This window comes from Salvelinus alpinus, chromosome 23 (assembly GCF_045679555.1).
Source record: "Salvelinus alpinus chromosome 23, SLU_Salpinus.1, whole genome shotgun sequence".
In the NCBI taxonomy this organism is placed as follows: Eukaryota; Metazoa; Chordata; class Actinopteri; order Salmoniformes; family Salmonidae; genus Salvelinus; species Salvelinus alpinus.
The window spans coordinates 43,840,673-43,859,914 of record NC_092108.1 but is presented as its reverse complement, the minus strand read 5'-3'; the positions used below and the strand labels follow the sequence as shown (position 1 = coordinate 43,859,914).

The following is a 19,242-nucleotide window of genomic DNA, read 5'->3' as shown; positions in this document are numbered from 1 at the left end:
CAGTGCCTTCAGAAAGTATTCACACCACTTTCCTTTTTCCTGCATTTAAAATGGATTACATTTAGATTTTGTGTCACTGGCCTACACATAATACCCAATAATTTCGAAGTGGAATTATGTTTGAATTAATATTTACAAATTAATATATTTTTTTAAAGCTGAATATTTTTCTTGATATTCATGGAACTTTTGGCTGCACTTTAAGCTGAAGCACTGAAAATAGTGATTTAGAAATGACAGTCATATCAGCTATCTAGTCATGCAGTCAACCATCAGACAGGGGCACACACCTTCAGAACTCTTTTTTAACTCTGATGAGTCAAAACACTCGATTCCATAAACATCAAATGTTTTGTAGCATGTCCAACATTTATGTGTTCTACCTCATTAGCAACCCAAAGTTAGGCAACAGGGAGGTGTCAGTAGTCTTGTCACGTTGAGCTTAACGAATGCTCCCAAGGGTACTGACCCAATCCAAAGACCAGCGCTGTTGTCTTCTCACTCTCCCGGTTAGGCCGGCACCCTTCAAAATGATCTCAACACAGTCCACAGACAGAAAATAGCTATAAATACCCACAGAGACAGGTATTTGAAAAGGTCAACATTAGTTGGAGAACGGAAAGTCATATCCAGAGGAGAATCGGTGCTGAATATGATAAGAGCAGACATGGGTTCAAATACTATTTGAAATAATTTCAAATACTTCCGCTGTGCTTGATTGAGCTTGCCTTTTGCAATGGATGTAATAGAACAGTCCCAAAAGTGCAGCCCCCCGCCCATCTTAAAGCGGATGCTCAAAGTATTTGAAAGATTTCAAATAGTATTTGAACCCAGGTCTGGATAAGGCGAACTAAGGATATGTCTCAAATGGCACCCTATTCACTATGTAGTGCACTTATTTTGATCAGGTTTTGGTCAAACGCAGTGCCCTACATAGGGAATAGGGTGCCATTTGGGACACCTACTAAGACAGTAAGTTATTTTTAATTCATTCAGATGAGCTAAAAGAGGAGATACATCGAACATGGCATTTGAGAATGGGCATTTAATTCAGTGAGGAGAGCATTAGTGACATCACACCTAACTGAATGCACTTAGTTGTCCAACTGAATGTATCTTCCCTTTCAACTTTTTGTACACTTTCATATCAGAAAAGACATGACCCTGAAAATAAACGATTGAGAGAGAAGAAAGAGTAGCGAAATAGTAAAACACAAAAATGGAGGGTGACAGGGAAAAAGAGTGTGTGTGTGATCGGAAAGCTGTGTGTGTGTGAGGGAGAGAGAGAGCGAGAGAGTAAAACACACAAAAAAAGAGAGTGAGAGAGATGTATCGATTTGGAGAGTGCTCAAAGACGTGGCCCCAATACGATGAGTCAGAGGCTTGGAGCTGAGTCCAAAAAGTCCTGCTGTTTGACAGCTGGGCCATTAGAACATGACAGTGCTGCTTTGGTGCAGTACGGAGACATGAGGGAGCAGTGACAGCCAAGCTGCAGGGAGAGGAGAACCTGCTACATATGCTGCTGATGATTTTGTTACACACACCTCTGTGTTGCAAACAAATTGTCCTTAGGGGGATGATAAAATCAGTAAATGTCTAAAGAGTAGTGATATATTGTTGGCTCCAAACTGAATCCTAACCGCCTTAATCTTGGGAGAGAGGGAAAATAGCTATGTTGAGCTACAGTAGATATAGGCGTAATAACATTTTGGCTAAGTGATATTCAATTGGCTTCAAACCTCTTCTCTATTAGAGATTAGTAAGATATTATTGGTTCCATCTAAACCCTAGCATGCCTTGTATTGGGAGAGATGGTAAATATCTGTGGTGAGATATATTGTACACCTAAGGCGTCCGCGTACTTCCCTTCCGAAACAGTTCGGAACAGTTCATGCATATATTACGACGCCATTTTGTGACGTATTTGTTCGTTTTGGTCTTCGGCAAGGGTTTGTTCGGCTGTTTGTGAACACACAAAAAAATATTGAGGCAAGCTGAAGTTCGGAGCCGAAGTCTACGCCCCTTCATCAGTCATTGGTCAAGAGTAGGGATCATTCAATGAAGTGTGTGTTGTCATTCAACAAAAGACAACTAATTTTCATGATTTTCTTCAATTTTCTTCAATTGCACCAAACAAACAACACCAAACACAACAACTTTTTGGGTGTATGATATTGAGTTTGCTCAAAAGTGAATTGCACCAAACTCTTGGGAAAGAGGACATATTGCATGGAGCATCATGGTGGAGGAAAACTTGAACTTGTAAACTGTCTTGAATCAATTGTCCATCACAAATGAGATGCAGTCATGTAATACAGCACTACAGTACAGCAGGCTTTTGAAGTACACAGTCTTTACATTAGACGTTTATTCATTTTCAATCCATTCAAAGTCTTTTCATCAAAAAACAACGCCAACGACTGGCCATGCTGGGTGTGTTTCACTACTACACAATGGTTCAATAACACAGACCAGAACCATATATTTAGACGGCTGTGACACAGACTACAACTACACTGCAGTAAGCCCAGGAGAGCAGGAACAGCAGCAGCAAGTCAAGTGCCGAGACAAAATACATGGACAAATGTAAACACATTCAAGAAACACATGGAAATAACTGCAACAGATATAAACAAACATCAGACAAATGTGACCAAATATAAACAAAAACGAATAATAAAATATCCAACAAGTACAAAAAATGCAACACACAAACAACAACTATAAACAAATATCAAACAAAAGGACTGCAGAGCAGAGTTTGGAGGGCGGTGAACAGTTAACACCATAGAACTGTAGAACTGTAGACTGTGTGATATGATTTCGTTCTTGGGTGAAGTCGAAGGGCTACACGGCCACCTCATCACCCAGACAGTCCGCGGGGCTCTCCGCATTCATTACGTTGAACAGGAGTGCCGCGCCCTCAGGCCGTGCCCCCTCGCCCCGCCCCCAGCTGTCCCTGTCACTGCTCTCATCCGCGTTGGACTCGTACTCCGAACCAATCCCCGACTCCCGGAAACGGAGGAGCTCCAGGGCTCCAAGAACCTCCCCTCCCCCCAGAGGGGAGTCCCCGCCTGGGCAGCCCGAGCATGGACTCTCAGCCTCCTGGTTCTGGCTCTCGTGGTTGTCCCCTCCCCCACTGCGGGGGAAGCGGAAGCACTCCAGCCTCACTCCGCTCGGGCCCAGAGAGTGGCTGTCCGGGGCCCTGGTCCCTGGAGGAGAGGCCCCTGGTAGGATGGAGGCCCAGGGGCCATTGGTTATCTGGGGCTGACCCTGCAGGGGGCCCATGGAGGTGTGGGTGGTGGTGATGTCATGTAGCACGGAGGGGGGCTTGGCACGGAAGGTAATCTCCAGCAGACTGTCTTGGGAGCCCACTGTGGAGAGAAGAGAGAGAGAGAGAATTTGTTGGAATGGAGGAAAGAAGATGAGTGGAGGGAATATAGCGAGAGGAAGTGAGTTGAGGACAGGACTGAGAGAGGAGATGATGATAGATTCGAAAGGGCAAGATGACAGTGTTGCTTACGAGCTGTGATGTCAATGTGGATAATTATTTTAAAAACTCAGCAAAAAAAGAAACGTCTTCACTGTCAACTGCGTTTATTTTCAGCAATCTTAACGTGTAAATATTTGTATGAACATAAGATTCAACAACTGAGACATAAAATGAACAAGTTCCACAGACATGTGACTAACAGAAATGGAATAATGTGTCCCTGAACAAAGGGGAGGTCAAAATCAAAAGTAACAGACAGTATCTGGTGTGACCACCAGCTGCATTAAGTACTGCAGTGCATCTCCTCCTCATGGACTGCACCAGATTTGCCAGTTCTTGCTGTGAGATGTTACCCCACTCTTTCACCAAGGCACCCGCAAGTTCCCGGACATTTCTGGGGGGAATGGCCCTAGCCCTCACCCTCCGATCCAACAGGTTCCAGACGTACTCAATGGGATTGAGAACGGGCTCTTCACTGGCCATGGCAGAACACTGACATTCCTTGCAGGCAATCACACACAGAACGAGCAGTATGGCTGGTGGCATTGTCATGCTGGATGGTCATGTCAGGATGAGCCTGCAGGAAGGGTACCACATGAGGGAGGAGGATCTTCCCTGTAACGCACAGCATTGAGATTGCCTGCAACGACAACAAGCTCAGTCCGATGATGCTGTGACACACCCCCCCAGACCATGACGGACCCTCCACCTCCAAATCGATCCCGCTCCAGAGTACAGGCCTCAGTGTAACGCTCATTCCTTCGACGATAAACACGAAGACAAAACCGCGACTCGTCAGTGAAGAGCACTCTTTGCCAGTCCTGTCTGGTCCAGCGACGGTGGGTTTGTGCCCATAGGCGACGTTGTTACCGGTGATGTTTGGTGAGGACCTGCCTTACAACAGGCCTACAAGCCCTCAGTCCAGCCTCTCTTAGCCTATTGCGGACAGTCTGAGCACTGATGGAGGGATTGTGCGTTCCTGGTGTAACTCGGGCAGTTGTTGTTGTCACGACTTCCGCCGAAGTTGGTCCCTCTCCTTGTTCGGGCGGCGTTCGGCGGTCGACGTCACCGGCTTTCTAGTCGCCACCAATCCATGTTTCATTTTCGTTTGATTTTGTCTTCATTATACACACCTGATTTCTATTACATTAATTATGTTCCTTATTTAACCCTCTGGCTTCTCTCTCTGTTTTGTGTGTTATTGTGTGTCATGTGGGTTCGTGTTCTTGTGCTTTGGATATTTTGTGTTTTCCGTGTTGGAATATTATTCTTTATTTTTGAGTAAACTGTCAGACTATACTCATCTCTGTGTCCTGCGCCTGACTCCGCCTTTCTCCATTCACCAACAACCTCACAGTTGTTGCCATCCTGTACCTGTACCGAAGATCACACCATCCTGTAGGTGTGATGTTCGGATGTACCGATCCTGTGCATGTGTTGTTACACGTGGTCTGCCACTGCGAGGACAATCTGCTGGCCGTCCTGTCTCCCTGTAGCGCTGTCTTAGGCATCTCACAGTACAGACATTGCAATTTATTGCCCTGGCCACATCTGCAGTCCGCATGCCTCCTTGCAGCATGCCTAAGGCACTTTCACGCAGATGAGCAGGGACCCTGGGCATCTTTCTTTTGGTGTTTTTCCAGAGTCAGTAGAAAGGCCTCTTTAGTGTCCTAAGTTTTCATAACTGTGACCTTAATTGCCTACCGTCTGTAAGCTGTTAGTGTCTTAATGACCGCTCCACAGGTGCATGTTCATTAATTGTTTATGGTTCATTGAACAAGCATGGGAAACAGTGTTTAACTTCTTTTGGCTGCAATCCCGTTAATGGCATGATATGACAACAGCCAGTGAAAGTGCAGGGCACCAAATTCAAACAACAGAAATCTCATAATTAAAATTCCTCAAACATACATGTATCTTATACCATTTTAAAGGTAATCTTGTTGTTAATCCCACCAAAGTGTCCGATTTCAAATAGGCTTTTCAGCGAAAGCACCATAAACGATTATGTTAGGTCACCACCAACTCACAGAAAAATTCAGCCATTTTTCCAGCCAAAGAGAGGAGTCACAAAAAGCACAAATAGAGATAAAATTAATCACTAACCTTTGATGATCTTCATCAGATGACACTCATAGGACTTCATGTTACACAATACATTTATGTCTTGTTCGATTAAGTTCATATTTATATCCAAAAACCTCAGTTTACATTGGCGCCGTGTTCAGAAATGCCTCCAAAATATCCGGAGAAATTGCAGAGAGCCACGTCAAATAACAGAAATACTCATCATAAACTTTGATGAAAGATACATGTTTTACATAGAATTAAAGATACACTTGATCTTAATGCAACCGCTGTGTCAGATTTCAAAAAGCTTTACGGCAAAACACAATATTCAATAATCTGAAAACAGCGTTCAGCCACAAAAGCAAGCCATACAGTTACCCGCCAAATTGTGCAGTCAACAAAACTCATAAAAAGCATTATAAATCTTCACTTACCTTTGCTGATCTTCGTCGGAATGCACTCCCAGGACTCCCACAAGAAATGTTAGTTTTGTTCGGTAATGTCCATCATTTATGTCCAAATAGCTATTTTTGTAGCGTGTTTGGTAAACAAATCTAACGTCAGAAAGGGCGTTCACTAAAAGCTGACGAAATGTCCAAAAGTTCCGTAACAGTCAGTAGAAACATGTCAAACGATGTATTGAATCAATCTTTAAAATGTTTTAACATAAATCTTGAATAACGTTCCAACCGGAGAATTACATTGACTTCAGATGAGCGATGGAACAGAGCTCCCTCTCATGTGAACGTGCATGGTCAAAGAATTGTCAGGTCATGGCAGACCTGACTAATTCCCCTCTCATTTGCCCCCCCTTCACAGTAGAGGCATCAGACAAGGTTCTACAGACTGTTGACATCTAGTGGAAGCCGTAGGAAGTGCAAACTCATCCATATCTCGCTGTGATTTCAATAGGATCTTGGTTGAAAATCGACCAGCCTCAAAATGTCCACTTCCTGTTTGGATTTTTTCTCCGGTTTTTGCCTGCCATATGAGTTCTGTTATACTCACAGACATAATTCAACCAGTTTTAGAAACTTCAGAGTGTTTTCTATCCAATACTACTAATAATATACATATATTAGCAACTATGACTGAGGAGCAGGCCGTTTACTCTGGGCACCTCTGTGCACCTTTCATCCAAGCTACTCAATACTGCCCCTGCAGCCATAAGAAGTTAAACCCTTTACAATGAAGATCTGTGGAGTTATTTGGATTTTTACGAATTATCTTTGAAAGACAGGGTCCTGAAAAAGGGACGTTTCTTTTTTTGCTGAGTTTACATAACAGTACAGAATCCCCTCTGTGTGAAAGGAAGAGCAAGAGAACCAAAGAAAGAGAAGAAAGGGAGGCATGAAGAGAGGGTGAGAGAGGAGAAGAGAAACAAGGATGAAGAGAGGGCGAGTGGAGAAACAGGGATGAAGAGAGGGGGAGAGATGAGAGGAGAGAGGGAGGGATGAAGAGACAGGTGGATGAAGTAAGAGAGAGAGAGATGGATGAACAGAGGGAGAGAAAAAGATAAATAGAAGCGAGGGGGAGGGAGACAAGAAGAGAGGGACAGAGATGAGAGAGAGGGATGAAGAGAACAAGGGATGAAGGGAGAAGGAGGAATAAAGAAAGGCAGACAATCAAAGAGCGAAGGGATGAAGAAAAAGTAAGAGATTCTGGCTTGGTGGGAAGGAAAAGTAATTTTGCTTTGATCTTGATCAGTGGGTGTGTGTACCATGAATTTTAATTAGATCTTGTGTGGTAATTCCGCTACCAAAGAATAGTAAAGCCCCCTTTACTGGCTCAAATAGCCGACCGATCAGCCTGTTACCAACCCTTAGTAAACTTTTGGAAGAAATGGTGCTTGTCCAGATACAATGCTTTTTTACAGTAAACAGACATTCAGCAAGCTTATAGGGAAGGAGATTCAACATGTACGGAAGACACTTACACAAATGACTGATGATTGGCTGAGAGAAATTGATGATAAAAAAATTGTGGGAGTTGTTTGGTTAGACTTCAGTGCGGCTTTTGACATTATCGATCATAGTCTGTTGCTGGAAAAACTTATGTGTTATGGCTTTACACCTCCTGCTATATTGTGGATAAAGAGTTACCTGTCTAACAGAACACCAAGGGTGTTATTTAATGGAAGCCTCTCCAACATAATTCAGGTAGAATCAGGAATTCCCCAGGGCAGCTGTCTAGGACCCTTACCTTACATAATAAAGAGCTGCAGTCAGTTTCAGAATGGGTTGCAATAAATAAGTTAGTCCTAAATATTTCAAAAACTAAAACCATTTTATTTGGGACAAATCATTCACTAAACCCTAAACCTCAACTAAATCTAGTAATGAATAAGGTGGAAAATGAGCATTGTGAGGTGACTAAATTGCTTGGAGTAACCCTGGAGTAACGCTGTCTGGTTAAACTACTAGCACACAGCTTGGACACCCATGCATACCCCACAAGACATACCACCAGAGGTCTCTTCACAATCCCAAAGTCCAGAACAGACTATGGGAGGCGCATGTTACTACATAGAGCCATGCAACCAGTAGAATCAGATTTTAAAAAACAGATACAAATACACTTCATGGAAAAGCGGGGACTGTGAAGAGACACACACACACACAGACATACACATACACATTATAACACACACACACACTCTACAAACAAGTACACATGGATTATGTATTGTAGATATGTGGTAGTAGAGTAGTGGCCTGAGGGCACACACATAATGTATTGTGAAAAGTTTAATGAGATGTCATGTAATATTTTTGATTGTACATAACTGCCTTAATGTTGCTGGACCCCAGGAATAGGGTCCAGCAACATTAAGGCAGGAACTAATGGGGATCCTTAATAAATAATACAAATGGGAAGAAGAAGAAGAAGAACCATCACTCACTGGAGCTGAGTCCTGCAACAGATTTGAGCTCCAGCTCCTGGATCTGATTGACCAGTAGGGAGATGTGCTGCAGTAGATCAGTGTTCTGCAGTAGGAGTCTCTGGACCCGGGCCTGGGCGTCTGTCCTGGCACACACCTCCACTGACAGCTGGTCCTGGAGAACGCGCACCTAGGTAGGCACACGTAGAAGAGATGTGAGAGTGTATACACACACGTATGCAGATACACTACCGGTCAAAAGTTTTAGAACACCTACTCATTCAAGGGTATTTCTTTATTTTTACTATTTTCTACATTGTAGAATAATCATGAAGACATCAAACCTATGAAATAACACATATGGAATCATGTAGTAACAAAAAAAACGTGTTAAACAAATCAAAATACATTTTATATTTGAGATTCTTCAAATAGCCACCCTTTGCCTTGATGACAGCTTTGCACACTCTTGGCAATCTCTCAACCAGCTTCACCTGGAATGTTTTTCCAACAGTCTTGAAGGAGTTCCGACATATGCTGAGCACTTGTTGGCTGCTTTTCCTTCACTCTGCGGTCCGACTCATCCCAAACCATCTCAATTTGGTTGAGGTCGGGGGATTGTGGAGGCCAGGTCATCTGATGCAGCACTTCATCACTCTCCTTCTTGCTCAAATAGCCCTTACACAGCCTGGAGGTGTGTTGGGTCATTGTCTTGTTGAAAAACAAATACTAGTCCCAAACCCCAAACCAGATGAGATGGTGTATCACTGCAGAATGCTGTGGTAGCCATGCTGGTTAAGTGTAATAAGTGTTAAGTGTAATAATACATCACAGACAGTGTCACCAGCAAAGCACCCCCACACTATAACACCTCCTCCTCCATGCTTTACGGTGGGAAAGACACATGCAGAGATAATGCGTTCACACACACCGCGTCTCACAAAGACACGGTGGTTGGAACCAAAAATCTCCAATTTGGACTCTCCAATTTGTCAATTGCTCGTGTTTCTTGGCCCAAGCAAGTGTCTTCTTCTTATTGGTGTCCTTTAGTAGTGGTTTCTTTGCAGCAATTCGACAATGAATGCCTTATTCACACTGTCTCACAGCTCCAACTTCCGGGTTGGAGCGAGCGGTCGCACTTCGCACTTTGGTCCGCAGGTAGTATAACTTTTCATTACATTTCATTATAGTACAACGGTTTAATTTGTCTAATCTTAGCAATTTCTTCTTAGCTAGCTACATAGCCGTCTTTGTATCAAAGATAATTGCGTAATTATCGTATTTCGTCGTCCTAACGCAGTCTACACTGCTATCTGCCATCTGCCCAGCAGCTAGCCAGCTAGCAAACGTCCACCGTCTACCGAATAGCAGCACTTTGGTCCGCAGGTAGTATAACTTTTCATTACATTTCATTACATTTCATTATAGTACAACGGTTTAATTTGTCTAATCTTAGCAATTTCTTCTTAGCTAGCTACATAGCCGTCTTTGTATCAAAGATAATTGCGTAATTATCGTATTTCGTCGTCCTAACGCAGTCTACACTGCTATCTGCCATCTGCCCAGCAGCTAGCCAGCTAGCAAACGTCCACCGTCTACCGAATAGCAGCACTGTAGCAACTATTACACCCAACTGAACGACTTGATTAGTGTAGTGTTAGCTAGCTACATAGTTGTCTTTGCTGTCTTCGTATCCAAGATAATTGTGTAGTTTAGAGTGTGTAGTTTTAGAGTGATTATCTTAATTTACCGAGGCTAGCTAGCCAGCTATCTGTCGTCCTTAACGTAGGAGACACTGCTAGCTAGCCAACAGCTAGCCAACGTCTACCGAATAGAACTTCTGCACTCAACAACCCGGTCGCATTCCGCTTCGCTCCACAGGTAGTATCACATTTTCATTTCATTTCATTACAGTACAACGGTTTGATTTGTTTGATCGTAGCTAGCTACATAGCTAGCTACATAGCCGTCTTTGTATCAAAGATAATTGTGTAGTCTAGAGCGATTTTCTAGGTTAGCTAGCCAGCTATTGTCGTTCTTTTAACGCAACGTAACGTAATCAACACTGCTAGCTAGCCAGCTAGCCCCCGAATAGCAGCACTGTAGATACTATTACACTCAACGGAACGACTTGATTAGTGTAGTGTCAACAACGCAGCCACTGCCAGCTAGCCTACAAAGTCAACAACTGCCAGCTAGCCTACAAAGTCAACAACGCAGCCACTGCCAGCTAGCCTACTTCAGCAGTACTGTATCATCTTAATCATTTTAGTCAATAAGATTCTTGCTACGTAAGCTTAACTTTCTGAACATTCGAGACGCGTAGTCCACTTGCCACTCCAATCTCCTTTGCATTAGCGTAGTCTCTTCTGTAGCCTGTCAACTATGTGTCTGTCTATCCCTGTTCTCTCCTCTCTGCACAGACCATACAAACGCTCCACACCGCGTGGCATCGGCCACCCTAATCTGGTGGTCCCAGCGCGCACGACCCACGTGGAGTTCCAGGTCTCCGGTAGCCTCTGGAACTGCCGATCTGCGGCCAACAAGGCAGAGTTCATCTCAGCCTATGCCTCCCTCCAGTCCCTCGACTTCCTGGCACTGACGGAAACATGGATCACCACAGATAACACTGCTACTCCTACTGCTCTCTCTTCGTCCGCCCACGTGTTCTCGCACACCCCGAGAGCTTCTGGTCAGCGGGGTGGTGGCACCGGGATCCTCATCTCTCCCAAGTGGTCATTCTCTCTTTCTCCCCTTACCCATCTGTCTATCGCCTCCTTTGAATTCCATGCTGTCACAGTTACCAGCCCTTTCAAGCTTAACATCCTTATCATTTATCGCCCTCCAGGTTCCCTCGGAGAGTTCATCAATGAGCTCGATGCCTTGATTAGCTCCTTTCCTGAGGACGGCTCACCTCTCACAGTTCTGGGCGACTTTAACCTCCCCACGTCTACCTTTGACTCATTCCTCTCTGCCTCCTTCTTTCCACTCCTCTCCTCTTTTGACCTCACCCTCTCACCTTCCCCCCCTACTCACAAGGCAGGCAATACGCTCGACCTCATCTTTACTAGATGCTGTTCTTCCACTAACCTCATTGCAACTCCCCTCCAAGTCTCCGACCACTACCTTGTATCCTTTTCCCTCTCGCTCTCATCCAACACTTCCCACACTGCCCCTACTCGGATGGTATCGCGCCGTCCCAACCTTCGCTCTCTCTCCCCCGCTACCCTCTCCTCTTCCATCCTATCATCTCTTCCCTCTGCTCAAACCTTCTCCAACCTATCTCCTGATTCTGCCTCCTCAACCCTCCTCTCCTCCCTTTCTGCATCCTTTGACTCTCTATGTCCCCTATCCTCCAGGCCGGCTCGGTCCTCCCCTCCCGCTCCGTGGCTCGACGACTCATTGCGAGCTCACAGAACAGGGCTCCGGGCAGCCGAGCGGAAATGGAGGAAAACTCGCCTCCCTGCGGACCTGGCATCCTTTCACTCCCTCCTCTCTACATTTTCCTCTTCTGTCTCTGCTGCTAAAGCCACTTTCTACCACTCTAAATTCCAAGCATCTGCCTCTAACCCCAGGAAGCTCTTTGCCACCTTCTCCTCCCTCCTGAATCCTCCTCCCCCTCCCCCCCCCTCCTCCCTCTCTGCAGATGACTTCGTCAACCATTTTGAAAAGAAGGTCGACGACATCCGATCCTCGTTTGCTAAGTCAAACGACACCGCTGGTTCTGCTCACACTGCCCCACCCTGTGCTCTGACCTCTTTCTCCCCTCTCTCTCCAGATGAAATCTCGCGTCTTGTGACGGCCGGCCGCCCAACAACCTGCCCGCTTGACCCTATCCCCTCCTCTCTTCTCCAGACCATTTCCGGAGACCTTCTCCCTTACCTCACCTCGCTCATCAACTCATCCCTGACCGCTGGCTACGTCCCTTCCGTCTTCAAGAGAGCGAGAGTTGCACCCCTTCTGAAAAAACCTACACTCGATCCCTCCGATGTCAACAACTACAGACCAGTATCCCTTCTTTCTTTTCTCTCCAAAACTCTTGAACGTGCCGTCCTTGGCCAGCTCTCCCGCTATCTCTCTCAGAATGACCTTCTTGATCCAAATCAGTCAGGTTTCAAGACTAGTCATTCAACTGAGACTGCTCTTCTCTGTATCACGGAGGCGCTCCGCACTGCTAAAGCTAACTCTCTCTCCTCTGCTCTCATCCTTCTAGACCTATCGGCTGCCTTCGATACTGTGAACCATCAGATCCTCCTCTCCACCCTCTCCGAGTTGGGCATCTCCGGCGCGGCCCACGCTTGGATTGCGTCCTACCTGACAGGTCGCTCCTACCAGGTGGCGTGGCGAGAATCTGTCTCCTCACCACGTGCTCTCACCACTGGTGTCCCCCAGGGCTCTGTTCTAGGCCCTCTCCTATTCTCGCTATACACCAAGTCACTTGGCTCTGTCATAACCTCACATGGTCTCTCCTATCATTGCTATGCAGACGACACACAACTAATCTTCTCCTTTCCCCCTTCTGATGACCAGGTGGCGAATCGCATCTCTGCATGTCAGGCAGACATATCAGTGTGGATGACGGATCACCACCTCAAGCTGAACCTCGGCAAGACGGAGCTGCTCTTCCTCCCGGGGAAGGACTGCCCGTTCCATGATCTCGCCATCACGGTTGACAACTCCATTGTGTCCTCCTCCCAGAGCGCTAAGAACCTTGGCGTGATCCTGGACAACACCCTGTCGTTCTCAACCAACATCAAGGCGGTGGCCCGTTCCTGTAGGTTCATGCTCTACAACATCCGCAGAGTACGACCCTGCCTCACACAGGAAGCGGCGCAGGTCCTAATCCAGGCACTTGTCATCTCCCGTCTGGATTACTGCAACTCGCTGTTGGCTGGGCTCCCTGCCTGTGCCATTAAACCCCTACAACTCATCCAGAACGCCGCAGCCCGTCTGGTGTTCAACCTTCCCAAGTTCTCTCACGTCACCCCGCTCCTCCGCTCTCTCCACTGGCTTCCAGTTGAAGCTCGCATCCGCTACAAGACCATGGTGCTTGCCTACGGAGCTGTGAGGGGAACGGCACCTCAGTACCTCCAGGCTCTGATCAGGCCCTACACCCAAACAAGGGCACTGCGTTCATCCACCTCTGGCCTGCTCGCCTCCCTACCACTGAGGAAGTACAGTTCCCGCTCAGCCCAGTCAAAACTGTTCGCTGCTCTGGCCCCCCAATGGTGGAACAAACTCCCTCACGACGCCAGGACAGCGGAGTCAATCACCACCTTCCGGAGACACCTGAAACCCCACCTCTTTAAGGAATACCTAGGATAGGATAAAGTAATCCTTCTCACCCCCCCCCCCCTTAAAAGATTTAGATGCACTATTGTAAAGTGGCCGTTCCACTGGATGTCATAAGGTGAATGCACCAATTTGTAAGTCGCTCTGGATAAGAGCGTCTGCTAAATGACTTAAATGTAAATGTAAATGTAAATGTCTCCTCTGAACAGTTGATGTTGAGATGTTTCTGTTACTTGAACTCTGTGAAGCAATGTCTGAGCTGGTAACTCTAATGAACTTGTCCTCTGCAGCAGAGGTAACTCTGGGTCTTCCATTCCTGTGGCGGTCCTCATGAGAGCCAGTTTCATCATAGCGCTTGATGTTTTTTGCAACTGTACTTGAAGAAACTTTCACAGTTCTTGAAATGTTCCGTATTGACTGACCTTCATGTCTTAAAGTAATAATGGACTGTCGTTTCTCTTTGCTTATTTGAGCTGTTCTTGCCATAATATGGACTTGGTCTTTTACCAAATAGGATTATCTTCTGTTTATCCCCCTACCTTGTCACAACACAACTGTTTGGCTCAAATGCATTAAGAAGGAAAGAAATTCCACAAATTTACTTTTAAGAAGGCACACTTGTTAAAAGAAATGCATTCCAGGTGACTACCTCATGAAGCTGGTTGAGAGAATGCAGAGCGTGTGCAAAGCTGTCATCAAGGCAAAGGGTGGCTATTTGAAACGATGGCTATTTATAAAATATATTTTGATTTGTTTAACACTTTTTTGGTTACTACATGATTCCATATGTGTTATTTCATAGTTTTGATATCTTCACTATTATTCTACAATGTAGAAAATAGTAAAAAATAAAGAAAAACCCTTGAATGAATAGGTGTTCTAAAACGTTTGACCGGTAGTGTATGTAGGTATGTTTGTGTGCAGACTCACACACCAGGGGCACGCACAACTGCAAACACACACACACACACCACACAAGATCTAATTAAAATTCATGGTACACACACCCACTGATCAAGATCAAAGCAAACGTTTCTTCACTTCTACAATTCTGACGCTGTTCAATCAGCATTAGATAGAATCCCTCATTATAATCAAAAGCAAGCCCAAACCTCATTAGACCAAGCCATGTGATTATAGGAAAGAGAAGAGAGAACAAGAAACAGAAAAGAGAGCACAGAGTGACACCGTTGAGCTGGCTTGCTCATTAGCCATAAGGAATGTGTTATTACTCCAGCCGAGATGAGCGCTACCTTTGATGAAAAGCGCTGTCTTGTCCTCCCTTTACAGCCACAATTGCCTTGTTGAACTGTCAATCATTATAGGGATACCTCAGGGTTGCAACCAAAACAAATTAAACCAAAGGTTTGCGTGTAGGACAATAGATGAGCCTAGGGTTGCAAAGGGAGGTTATATTTCTGCATATAAACATTCTAAGTTTACCAGTAAATTATCAGAATTTTGCTAACTTTCAAGTTTTTATATATTTTTTAATCATATGACATCTAGTGGCCTTTTTGGGTACTTCAGATTATCACAGGTGTCTGTAAATATCTCTGGCCCTCTGTGTGGCCGTATCGCGGCGTAAAATATATCAAATAATCAAACAGCTAAGACAATTTTAAAATAAATTTTTATGGCAAGGCTGTAAAACGTCACCCTAAATACAAACCAGCAATTTAGTCAATACCATTGGTGTTTAATATGAGGGTTTCAGCATAAAATATCATTTCTATCCTTTTTTACGCACTTCTATTTATTTTATTTTGTTATAAATGTTTTGGCGCCAAACTGGTGGCAGTTGTGAAATAAGTTAATAGTTGGAAGAGTTGCAGAGTTAATTGAAAAATAATGCCATTGTTGATTAGATGCTTTTTAAATACATTTTCTCTTGAACCATATGGTGTATCCTCTAGAAACTCACGGACAATATGGACAAGTTATAAAAAAGGAAAACTATATATATTAATACATTTTTTTAAAGTTATTCAAATATAAATGACCAAAGTACAATAGATTGCCAGTTAATTATCAAAATTACAGAATATCCCAGTAACTTTGGTAAATTACCGGTAGCTTTGCAACCCTAGTTGAACAACTTGTGCTCTTCACACACTCCAGTTTAAAGTTGCAAGCTAACAATCTGAAAAGGTACTGTAGCGCACTGCAAATCAAAGCGCCTGTTTCTGGTCTAAACTGCCATTACAAACAGTGAAACCTTGGCAAACTGAACATTAACATGTTTGAATAGCGCAGACCCACACACATGAGCTGCGTTCAACAAGGCAATCCATCATTTGGAACTGTTTGGAAAAGTGTGTCTACCTGTGCTGCAGCAGCCTGGGCCTGCTGCTCCTGCTGCTGGAGCTGTCTCTGGAGAAGCTGCACTTGGTGTGCCATAGAGCAGTCCACAGCTAGCAAGCTTGACACAGGTTGCCCCGACCTGGATGAGGTCAACTGCTGGGTTGGGTCCTTGGATGGGGAAAATTAGGACCAGGTCAGTGATTAATGATCTATAATGACTAAGGATACACAGTTTATTTTTACCTTTATTTAACTAAGCAAGTCAGTTAAGAACAAATTCTTATTTTCAATTAACCCAACAGTGGGTTTACTGCCTTGATCAGGGGCAGAACAACAATTTGTACCTTGTCAGCTCAGGGATTTGAACTTGCAACCTTTCGGTTACCAGCCCAATGCTCTAACCACTAGGCTACCCTGCCACGCCAGGGTAAAGTGGTTAGAGTGTTGAGCTGCAAGGGTTGTACGATAACACTTTCCCAAAATTCCCTGGTTTTCAGGAAATCCTGGTTGGAGGATTCCCAGATGTGCTGCTTATTCCCTCCTGATTCCAGGAATCCAACCAGGCTTTCAGGAAAACCAGGACATTTTGGGGAAGTTACTGGCATTTTGCAACCCCATACTGTATTTTAAACGATTTATACTATTACTTTTGATACTTAAGTATATTTTAGCAATTACATTTACATTTGAAACGTAACTATATTTAAAACCATATGCTTTCAGACTTTTACTCAAGTAGTATTTGAAGTAGTACAGTTTAAGTCGGAAGTTTACATACACCTTAGCCAAATACATTTAAACTCAGTTTTTCACAATTCCTGACATTTAATCCTTGTAAAAATTCCCTGTTTAAGGTCAGTTAGGATCACCACTTTATTTTAAGAATGTGAAATGTCAGAATAATACGAGAGAGAATAATTTATTTCAGCTTTCATTTCTTTCATCACATTCCCAGTGGGTCAGAAGTTTACATACTCAATTAGTATTTGGTAGCATTGCCTTTAAATTGTTTAACTTGGGTCAAACGTTTTGGGTAGCCTTCAACAAGCTTCCCAAAATAAGTTGGGTGACTTTTGGCCCATTCCTCCTGACAGAGCTGGCGTAACTGAGTCAGGTTTTGTAGGCCTGCTTGCTTGCACACACTTTTTCAGTTCTACCCACAAATTTTCTATAGGATTGAGGTCAGGGCTTTGTGATGGCCACTCCAATACCTTGACTTTGTTGTCCTTAAGCCATTTTGCCACAACTTTGGAAGTATGTTTGGGGTCATTGTCCATTTGGAAGACCCATTTGCGACCAAGCTTTAACTTCCTGACTGATGTCTTGAGATGTTGCTTCAATATATCCACATAAATTTCCTTTTTCCTCATGATGCCATCTATTTTGTGAATTTCACCAGTCCCTCCTGCAGCAAAGCACCCCACACATGATGCTGCCACAGCCGTGCTTCACGGTTGGGATGGTGTTCTTCGGCTTGCAAGCCTCCCCCTTTTTCCTCCAAACATAACGATGGTCATTGTGGCCAAACAGTTCTATTTTTGTTTCATCAGACCAGAGGACATTTCTCCAAAAAGTACAATCTTTGTCCCCATGTGCAGTTGCAAACCGTAGTCTGGCTTTTTTTATGGCGGTTTTGGAGCAGTGGCTTCTTCCTTGCTGAGCGCCCTTTCAGGTTATGTCGATATAGGACTCGTTTTACTGTGGATATAAATAATTTTGTACCTGTTTCCTCCAGCGTCTTCACAGGGTCCTTTGCTGTTGTTCTGGGATTGATTTGCACTTTTCACAACAAAGTACGTTCATCTCTAGGAGACAGAACGCGTCTCCATCCTGAGCGGTATGACGGCTGCGTGGTCCCATGGTGTCTATACTTGCGTACTATTGTTTGTACAGATGAACGTGGTACCTTCAGGCGTTTGGAAATTTCTCCCAAGGATGAACCAGACTTGTGGAGGTGTACAATTTGTTTTCTGAGGTCTTGGCTTATTTCTTCTGATTTTCCCATGATGTCAAGCAAAGAGGCACTGAGTTTGAAGGTAGGTCTTGAAATACATCCACAGGTACACCTCCAATTGACTCAAATGATGTCAATTAGCCTATCAGAAGCTTCTAAAGCCATGACATCCTTTTCTGGAATTTTCCAAGCACAAAGTAGACAACTGATATATTTTATTAAAGTTAAGTAATGTCAATAAAATATGGTAAATAAGTGTGAAGCAGTAATGGGCAGTCACTACCATCATGGGACGTTATTAATGGTTTTATTCTGCGTTTAGTGTAGTGTATTTAACCTTTAAAAAAAAATCGAAACAAAATCGAAAAATAGACTATTGGACTAAAAGAGAGTGGTTGTTATCAGTCTTATGGTAAATATGGATGTCTTTGAGCGCCTCCTTGTATTGTACAGCACGTTAGCCAGACAGACATCTCCCACGTCACAGTAAAACAACTCATCTAGAGTCTAGATTGACTCTTAACTCTATCTCAGCTCATTTCAGATATAGGTATGGTTTGTTTTTTTAGGATGATCTGTCAGGTTTTGGCCAGGACTGTTCTGTTTTTTTGTCACTAGATGTCCCCATTGCACCTTTTTTGTACCTTTTGTTTTTCCCTTGCTCTAATTATTGTTTGCACCTGTATGTCGTTCCCTTGTTAGTATTTAATCCCTGTGTGTTCCTCAGTTCCTTGCTCAGTGTTTGTATGTTAGCACCCAGCCCCAGCCCAAGCCTTGTTGTGAACATATATTTTTCTCTTGTTGGATTTTCCAGAGGTTCTCTGGTTTTGTTCTTTTGTATTTTGTATTAGTCTTTTGAGGTTTGTTTTTCCCTTGCTGTTTTTACCACTTTGTGGATTTTCTTTGTATTTTGGAAGATATCTATTTTTTATTAAACCACCATCTCTAGTACTGCTGTGTCTGCCTCATCTTCTGGGTTCTGCCGATTTAGTGACTGTTTCTCGCACCGGGTCCTGACAGAAACACTGAGCCATTAAAATGAACCCAGAGGCAGCCAGTACCCAGGACTTTTTTCCCATGCTGTCCCACCACGAGGGGACTGTCCAACGTCACGAAGCTGCTCTGGTTCAGCAAGAGGCCTTAATGGCTGGACATTCTCAACTTCTGTCGGAGATGATGACTTCCATAAAGCAGATTTCTGATCAACTTTCTCCTGCAACCGCTTCTGCTCCAGTTCATCAGATTCAA

The 19,242-nt window shown here is 44.2% G+C and overlaps 1 protein-coding gene across 1 annotated transcript in view; it reads right to left on the bottom strand.

Moving 5' to 3' along the window:
* Positions 1 to 2,336: 2,336 nt before the first annotated feature.
* Positions 2,337 to 19,242, bottom strand: part of LOC139551101 (carboxyl-terminal PDZ ligand of neuronal nitric oxide synthase protein-like) — a 35,782-nt gene continuing 18,876 nt past the window's right edge. Inside the window, exons 8-10 of the mRNA XM_071362496.1 lie at positions 16,062 to 16,208; positions 8,466 to 8,634; positions 2,337 to 3,374 (exon numbers count right to left, since the gene is read on the bottom strand). Coding sequence (XP_071218597.1) covers positions 2,848 to 3,374; positions 8,466 to 8,634; positions 16,062 to 16,208 — 843 coding nt within the window. The 3' untranslated portion in view covers positions 2,337 to 2,847. The remainder of the gene's footprint in view (positions 3,375 to 8,465; positions 8,635 to 16,061; positions 16,209 to 19,242) is intronic.